At 38.5% G+C, this 8,928-nt stretch overlaps 2 protein-coding genes across 3 annotated transcripts in view; one reads left to right on the top strand and one right to left on the bottom strand.

Moving 5' to 3' along the window:
• Positions 1–2,773, bottom strand: part of LOC108745904 (disintegrin and metalloproteinase domain-containing protein 10) — a 128,801-nt gene extending 126,028 nt beyond the window's left edge. For both annotated transcript variants that reach the window (XM_018482327.1, XM_018482328.1), the window contains exon 1: positions 2,127–2,773. In XM_018482327.1, coding sequence (XP_018337829.1) covers positions 2,127–2,196 — 70 coding nt within the window. In that variant the 5' untranslated portion in view covers positions 2,197–2,773. The remainder of the gene's footprint in view (positions 1–2,126) is intronic.
• A 1,963-nt stretch (positions 2,774–4,736) lies between these two features.
• Positions 4,737–7,737, top strand: LOC108745894 (DNA ligase 1-like). Its single transcript, XM_018482303.1, has 2 exons — positions 4,737–5,026; positions 5,940–7,737. Exons 1-2 carry the CDS (start codon positions 4,837–4,839, stop codon positions 6,968–6,970), a joined length of 1,221 nt encoding a protein of 406 aa, XP_018337805.1. The 5' UTR covers positions 4,737–4,836; the 3' UTR covers positions 6,971–7,737.
• The last annotated feature ends 1,191 nt before the right edge of the window (positions 7,738–8,928 follow it).

The raw sequence follows: 8,928 nt of genomic DNA, 5'->3' as shown, positions 1-8,928 counted from the left end.
GGGTTTCAAAAAATTTATTTTTTAATATGAAAAATAAATATTTTGGATTTCTAATATTTCTTTCATGGTAGTAGACAGTACAAAGTTTTTACTGATATAGTTCGTTTACTTTAAACATAAATAATACTTAATAAATGAAGTTTTTGATAGGTGCGGCGTATATACCGGAGTTACCCTATACTTTTCATAGTTTGGAATCTTTGTATTGTTTGCGTGATTTACACATACGATTGCACTTTTAATATTTTTGTGAATTTTGAAAAATGTGATTTCTCAAAAAACGCGTTATTAAGATAAATTATTACAAGATGAGATATACTGTAGTTATCTTGTGTTTGAATAAAACGCGTAATAATTACGATAATGAACAATTTTAAAGCTCATTATTCTGCTTTTAAAGGTGAGTTTTGCAGCTTCTTTGCGTCTGATAAAAAAAGCTGCGTAGTAAACTCTGTTATAACATGAAACATTTTAAAACATTCGACTTAATTATTGCGCAGTTAATCCGCAATGTACTACTCTGATTATTCTTGAATTTATATATCGCGTTTTAAAAATCTATAATGTACGTAACGTGTATTATAGTATTTTCGTATGTGATATTTTTCGAAAATAAGGCTCTATATGTAATTTCACAAGTGCATACTGAAAAGAATCTTGTAATAACTACTAAATGTTAAGTACTATTAATTACATAATAAATATTCGAGTAGTGTATACAATAAAAAATAATTTTGTTTTTCTAGATATTTAGTAAATATTACCAAGCATGATAATATAATCGTTAATACCTACTAAATATAAATAATATTTAGAAAAGTAAAATTATTTAATATTAAGTTAAAATAGATATAAGATTAAACACACAAAGTGAAAAATATTCAGTTGAGCCCATTCTTCGTACTTGATAATATTTTTTGTGAACGTATATACATAATATAATTTCCAGTTCAAATTTTAAGATTATAACAATTGCATTTCAAGACTGAAAAAAATCAAAATATTTAAGCGTTAAAAGATTCGTTTTGATTGAAAATATTAAATAGAATTTTTCTTACTTAATTAGTAAAATTATTTTCGATTGTTAACCAAACATTTTATTCAAATATTTTATTTAACATTTAGTGTTATTATCAGATCCTTTTTTTTAGTGCATAAAATTCACTATAAATTTATATCACGCATGCATAACAAAAACGAATATCAGACAAAAGAATAGGCTGCACTAATAAAGAAATTGAAGAATAGAGCGTTACTCTAATGAGACTCCGATATTTTTCTGAATGTGTGAAGTTAGCTCCGAAACCATAGTTCCGAGAATTCTAATTAGAGTTTTAGCTTGTTTTTATAAAGAGTGTAGAGATTATCGTATGCTTGTTTCAGTTTAATTTTAGTCTCGGTTCAACTAACTCTTCATCTTTTTCCAATTCTAAGAACTACTCGACTCTATCGATGTAATTTAATTTTAATCTCGGTTCAACTAACTCTTTATCTATTTTTAGTTCTAAGAATTCTAGTTCTATTGCATAAACGGATATTACATTTTTTAAATCCAGTTAGCGATTAGTACTAAAATAAATTAGTACTAAAACAATTAAAAAATCCGAGGCTAACTCCACACCTCACTTTTCTCACGGTCGCATCGTGATCGTTCGAAGAGAACGAAAAATCCGACGATGATCCAGCGACGTGTCGTGCAACACGGTTTTAGCGATCGCACGCTATTTCGTTCGAAAAGAACGAACGTGCATGGAGACACGCGACGACGGGCGGGCTCCTCGTGAAAGGATGATGATTCACGAGAGACGCGCACGCACACGAACGAACGTATGCATATACGCCACGCACACAAAATTCGCGAGCAGGTCACGTCTTGCGCGCCCATCTCTTGCAAGCCGACGAACTACGTGTACCGGAATAGCATAACGGTAGAATTTCTGGTATACAATAAGCCATCGCTTAAGCATTAAGTCTTAAGCCGCGAGAAATCGATCAGTCACAGTTAAATGTAACAATAGTAATGACTATGATTGATCAATTTTTTACGACTTAAGACTTAAATAAAGACTTGGTTAGTAGAAGCAGCTCGTTGTACAAAAGCCAGTGGAGAGGCTGGAGACACTCACCGCTCTCGATGTACGGGACCAGCAGCAGCAGCAGCAGGAAGAGAACGTATCCGCACGTGTCACTGATCATCGTAATACAATATTCCCCGCTGCAGTCGGGACACGCGCCGAGCTGGGATACCTGGCGTCGGCCTCCGCTGCACCACCGCCTCCTCCTCGCGCGTGCACCCCGTGCGGAGGACAGGAACACAAACAAAACAGAAAGCCCGACTTCAGAGGTAGGCGCGACGCGACGCCAGCAACAGGGTTGACCGCAACAGGGGGCGGCGGGGAAAGAACGACGCCGTTTAGCACCACCTCCTCTCTATCTTTCTCTCTCTCCCTCTCTCTCTCTCTCTCTCTCGCACCCTTCTCGCCCTCCAGCAGCACTGCACACGACACGACGAAGACTCGTCTCGATCACCGCGACGACAACGACGACGACAACGACGATGACGACGATGATGATGAGTTACTCGGCGCTCGTCTCCGCGGTGAGATAATCTGTGTATGTGAACGACGGCGACGGCGAGGACGACGCGAACAATCGGCTGCGCTCTCGATACGGCCACCGCCACGACGCGAATATGAACGCGGCGCGCGTCTCCTTCTCTTTCTCTCTCTCTCTCTTCTTCCCTCGTTGTTACCGTTCTCTCCTTCTCCTCCTCTTTCTGCTCGTTCACCTCTCGTGACTTACACACTCTCTCTTTCTCTCTCGTTTCCGGAGCACGGCCCGAGGTCTACGCCATTATTTTCCCGTCGGGAATCGCGCCTCGCACGCGGACACCGCACGACCGAGTGTCGACCGACGCAACTCGCGCACACGCACGACACCGTGCACGAATTCGGTCCGCCCCTCGTAGACTGACTTCCGCGACTAACTTCACGCGCGTCGTTCGCTCGCTCGCTCGCTCGCTCTCTCGCCGTTCCGTCTCGCCTCCTCTCCTGGCTTTCCCCACGGCTTCGCGGTGCGTTTGGCCGTTCCGCGTCGATGACAAGGCCCGTGCTGGCTCGCAAACAGCTGACGGCGGGGGCTCTCCCTGCTGCCGTTTACTTCACGCACGGCGCGACAAGGACGACGACAACAGCCACTCGATATTTAACGAACGCATATTGCAACGGCAACAAAACATGTACACACACACACACACACACGCTCACGGGGACTGGAGGGAAGTCGTGCGCGCGCGAACAGTCGCCACCGTCGCCACTGACACAGTCCTACCACCTTCGACCTCCCTGACTGCGACCAGCTGCAACGTCCGTACGCGATGCGAGCGAACCGCCTGACTGTCTCCGGGCGCCCGAGAAACGACGGCGCGAGATGGCGCCAGCTACCGCACGGCGCAGCCGCCATCGTGCTTTCCAACGTGACGTCACCCGGCATTGACGCGGCGCAGCGTAACGCTCGTGACTGCCTTCACGTCGCTCGATCTGATCTCGCCCCCGCATATTTATTTACATGTGTTGGGTTGCATCCGAAAATGTTACCCTTAGTGCCTCCATGTGCTATCTTATCTTTGCTGACGCAATTATTTTTCAGACAGTAAAATTATTCGCAGATTTAAGATTCTCATTAACATCTGATTATTAATATTCTTCATTTTAAGATGCTTATTAATTAGCATGAAAAAATATCTATTAAATTGCTTGTCAATTTAATAAGAAATTTATTACTCCGGATTTGCTCAAGACTGAAAAAGATTTTGACGCGTAATTTGCTAAATTAGATATGTATCATATAAATTCATACAGAAAACTTAAGCACTATGTATAAGATCCACTTTAATCCGCGAAAATAAGAATATTTGTTTAAAAGCAAAGTTAGCTCAAATTTTACACAGATTTTCGTAATGATGAGATACATGCATGTTTTATTCGCAATTAAATTATTGCCCTTAATTCTTTATCAATTTCAAGTTCAATAAATTTTAATTTGACATTTTTATTTCATATTCTTTTAATCTTAGAGAGAGTTCTTTATCATATTTTATCGTACGACGAGCTGGTGGCATGAATCACAAACTGCAATGTCATCAAAATTGTTATTTACAAGGCAATTAAATTTCCGTTCATACAAGCGATAAAGAAAATTCTCTTTTACTGCTACAGAGAAATGATACTTACGACATAATATTTAAGGCAACTTATTTATTTATTTAATGAATAAATTGGCTGGTGTTTCTTTTTTTTGCGGTTAGTCCTTAATTGGTGGAATTAATCTCAATATATGTTAATAGACGTCTCTTCTTGCGGCAAAGTTCTTAGCAATGAATTAAGACACTGACAGTTTTGGTTAAACACAGAAATTTCACCAATTAAGACATGACATTTCAATATGACGAAATAGAAAGGGACCACGCCAATTCCATTTTTATTATTAAGAAGTAAAAATCATTATTTTGGAATGAAATAGACATATTAATATAATTTCGTTTGTTCATTTTTATAAAAATGCGATATGTTAATCTTAATGAATTAACCTTTCTATCTACGATTCGACAATTAAATTAATTAGAGAGTTAATAAAGTTACTTTTAGTAGAACTAAAAAAAATTGAAAATTGTATATTTATCTACATTATATTCTTTTTCTCTTCGAAGGCCCGACGATTGGAAGAAATAATTGATTAGATGTAAATTGAGAGCAGTAATTTATATACAGAAAAGCTACTTATCTATTATTAATCTTTTAAATCCTTAACGAATGGAACCCAAAAAAATCCGTCTGGATGAAAATGAATTCTACAGTGAATTCGGGTGAATCTGTAAATACAGATCGATCTTCACACATCACCTGGCACAACGATCATTCATCACGACGTCCTAAGGAACAAATATCTGCTTCGAAAAATGCAACAACGAAACGCAAAATGCATTTATCGCAAAATGCTGCGTATTCCTCAACGTATGGATCTAATAGTAAGCAACATATATATTCAACTCTTTGAATCAGCCTGAAAAATAACTCCATTTTCTCGGTATGTTCCTACTTCATTTTCGTTTTCAATGCTGCGAGTACCATTGTTCTTTTTGTAGTAAAAATCCAAAATCAGAGTTTAATACATCAAAAACAATACAGTAGTATATGCGTCGGGACATGTGAAAACAAATAAATGATTTCATTTAATTAGAGTATTAAATACTCTCAAGAAACTCTCGGGATATAATTGTCATTTCATTTATATTAATCCTCCGGAGCTGATGGTGAACTTATTACATCCGCTCAAAATTATATTTTGTAACATGTTTATATATGTTATATCTGCAAATTTGAAATATTTTTACGTGTGAGACTTTTACATTTTTACAGTAAGAAAAAAACTTTTGTGTGAAAGAGAGTAATATATATATATATTTTTTTTTTCAAAATAATTTTAGACGTCTGTTGGGTTTCTTTTGATTCTCTTCTATTTTCGTGGAGTAATAATTGATGTTCTTCTATAAATGTCGTGGAGTAATAAATGTAATAATTGATTTTTCTTTCCATAAAAGTCATATTTTTCAGAAACGAAATTATTGTATCTCAAATTAATAAAAATAGACTTAGATCTACTTTAATTAAATATCGCTTTTCTCGTTTATTTAAACAAATTTATTGTTAGTATTCTTTTTTATATAAGTTAAATTATTTTGGGCAGTATTTTGGGCTTTAAATTAATTAGTGCAGTCTCTTAACCAGTATAAATTAAATGGATCTCACAAACTTAGCTTAACTGTTATAGATTTTGACATTAGCTTTGGAGGATTGATACCTTTTACTTACATATACATAATTATCGCATTTTGCGACCATTATCGGATCAAGATATCAATTCTTAAATTGAATTCACAGCGATGCCATCAGATCAGCCCAACGCTAATCGTAAATGGCATGTCTACGATAGATCACAAAAGAAAGATCACCACCACCATATAACGAGAAATTCCGAGGAGCAAACACATAAGAGCGTTGATACGCGCGACATCAATTTGCCACGCAGACGCAAGTCGAAATCCTGCGTTAAATGGTGTCTGAACTTGTGCCGGGCGAAGAAAAGACACGTTTCCCAACACATTTTGAGAAAGAGACACCTTGTCAAACATATAAAGAAACGAAGTAAGGAGAAGCCTAACGATGTGGTGGCGGTCGCCGGTGTATCAACTATGCCGCATCGAGAATCGATAAGACATCGAGACGTCGCGAACAAGTCTAGGAGACCTCATAAACAAGACGAGGCAGTGAAGGAGGACATCGTCGAGAACGAAAGAAAGGAGAGAAGGGAGAGAAGGGAAGAGAAAGAAGAAAGGAGACGGAAAGAAGTGACAGACAAGGAGAGGAGAAAGAAAGTAAACCATAAACTCAATGAGCACGTCCCGCCGCCCGTGGATACACGTCCGGTGACGCACGACGATGACCTCGTCGTCAAGAAACAGGTTCCCATGAAACCGCCATCGATCGTGAACGACTTCACGAAGAGCTGCTGCTACTTGTGCGCCCAAAACACGCTGGCGATCGCGGCCGCCACGGCGATCTCCAAGCCGGAGCAGTCTGACAAGGGCGTCCAAGTTTTGGCTCATAAATTTCCCGTAGAGACGTCCCCGGCGCTCGATAAGAGCTCCAGCCCGTTGCTACTGGTGCACACCGTGCAGTCGTCCGTCAAAGTGAGGACACAAGAGACCGGCACACTCTGCCCCGGCACGAGCGCGGTGCCGCGTGCGAAAAAGCACAAGAAGTTTGCCATGTTTCTGGGGTTGACGCGAACGAAGTGCCCGGCGGGACGACACGCCGCCTGCGAGACTGATAAGTCGACCGCCAGGCGCGACGATAATACGGAAAAACGTCAGCCAACGAACGAGAGGTGCTGCGGGAAGAAGAACGCCTGACACGTCGCGAATTTCCCCGAACTTACCCGGACTAATTAACGTTTGATTACTCGGCGGAAAGAATAATTATATGCATCGTGAACTCATTAACGCCAGAAGTACCAACGTTTCTTACTCGACGAGACTCGGTTTTTCATTTTCTGAACAACTTGTGATTAAGCTTATGCCCATTTTCACCAATATAGATTAACTTTAATCTTGATTCAAGTTAATCTTCATCTTTTTCCAGTTCTGAAAATTAGAAAAGGATGAAGAATAAGTTGAACCGAGATCAAAGTTAATCTATATTGATGGAAACGAGCAATTTTGTCGGAACAAGAGTGGAAAAGAAGAGTACACGTACTGTCTCCTTTTATAGATGCTATCTTATTCTAACTGAAGTTGACAAGAATAATGGGTTAATTAAAAATTTGTCATCTTGTAGCCAGACTCTGTTATAGACTCTTCATAGTTTTCTAATTCATAAAATTAGAAAAATATGATTTAGTTGAATTATCAAAATTAAAATTAAATTATCTTGGTAGAAACGGGCACAAACAAATTAAGTCACATACACGATTGAAAAGCAATATTTGGCAATATAGAAACAGGAAACAACAGATTTCAATCTGTCAGAAACTATGTATACGAGAATACATAGTTTCTAATAAGTTGAAAATTTGTTATTCCCTGCTCCTATCGCTTTTCAATTGTATCTTAGGCTCAAACCTCAAGTTAACTAGAAAATGAAAAACCTATAAAAATCATAAGTTACCATAAAAATGATGAAAGACCAAATATTTCATCAATATAAAGGACTAACTATTCAAAAGTCAAAAAATTTCAGAATTCTTTTACACAAAAAAATATAATATTAATCTGAAAAGTTAAAACTGTCAATAATAACCATTTAATACTTCTAGTGTTAACTTTCCATTATACCACTTCACTTTTACGCTTAAGCTCACGGCTATATCAGACCTTATAACTATTCCTGCATTTTTTCCATCAGATTTTGTTCCTTCGCACTTGTGCAAGATTTAAGCAAAAGTAACTCGTCGTGCATTACTTCGTCAAAGAGAAAGAAGGCTTTCGATAGAATATAATTTATTGACGCAGCGAAACTACTTATTCATAGGGGCTTTCCTCTCGATACTATTTTACGTTTTTTTCCTTGTGCGTTTGATAATTCACAATATGCCTCTTTCATTTTTAAGCTACATTGCTGCAGCTCTCCAATAAACTTTATATAGAGATGCGCGACCCTAACTCGAATGTATATTTGAATTGCACGGTGCATACGAATCACTTCGATAACACATGTAATGCTCTGCGGCTTGGCCCGTATCTGCTCGTCGATAAATTATACCCTGCCGCGTAAGCTTTGTTCCATTTGCGCGCGTGTAAGCGGAAAACGCTAAATTATGTATAATAGTTCGAAACAGAATCTTACGTACATATCATTATTTCATTAAGCACAGTCTCCTTATCCTCCTTGTATCCTTCGTGATACTTTGTCATGTAATTTGACAGACGATAAGAAATTTCCTAGCTCTTTATCTCGCTCTTTATTAAAGACGATGAGGTACATTTTTTTCCTCGCGCATCTTAAATCCTTCAATTAAACCGCTCCTTTGTGCGGTGTTTCATAAATTCTTCGAGGATGAGCACGGCTTTTCTTAACGGCCCCTTGGAAGAGAAAAAAAAAACGTGAGACGTTGGGCACTTCGTCTGTATCAACGTCATTTCCATAGTGTTTCCATATTACTTTTCATGTATTCCCTACTGAAATAGTATTTTCATACAGCCGTTTGTGTCGCTTCCACGTCACTTGCACATGACTGCCGCTTGGATGGAATCTCGTCTCGCCGGAAACGTGTAAAGTCGTAAGTAAATTCGGAGTAAAGTAAATGCAGAGCAAATAAATTCGTCTATCTCTCTTTCACACATTTTTCCGTATGCGTTACATAAATCCGTAA

Source organism: Trachymyrmex septentrionalis, unplaced genomic scaffold (assembly GCF_001594115.1).
Source record: "Trachymyrmex septentrionalis isolate Tsep2-gDNA-1 unplaced genomic scaffold, Tsep1.0 scaffold158, whole genome shotgun sequence".
NCBI classification, from domain to species: domain Eukaryota; kingdom Metazoa; phylum Arthropoda; class Insecta; order Hymenoptera; family Formicidae; genus Trachymyrmex; species Trachymyrmex septentrionalis.
The sequence above is the reverse complement of the archived record's forward strand: the minus strand, read 5'-3'. Positions and strand labels throughout refer to the sequence as shown.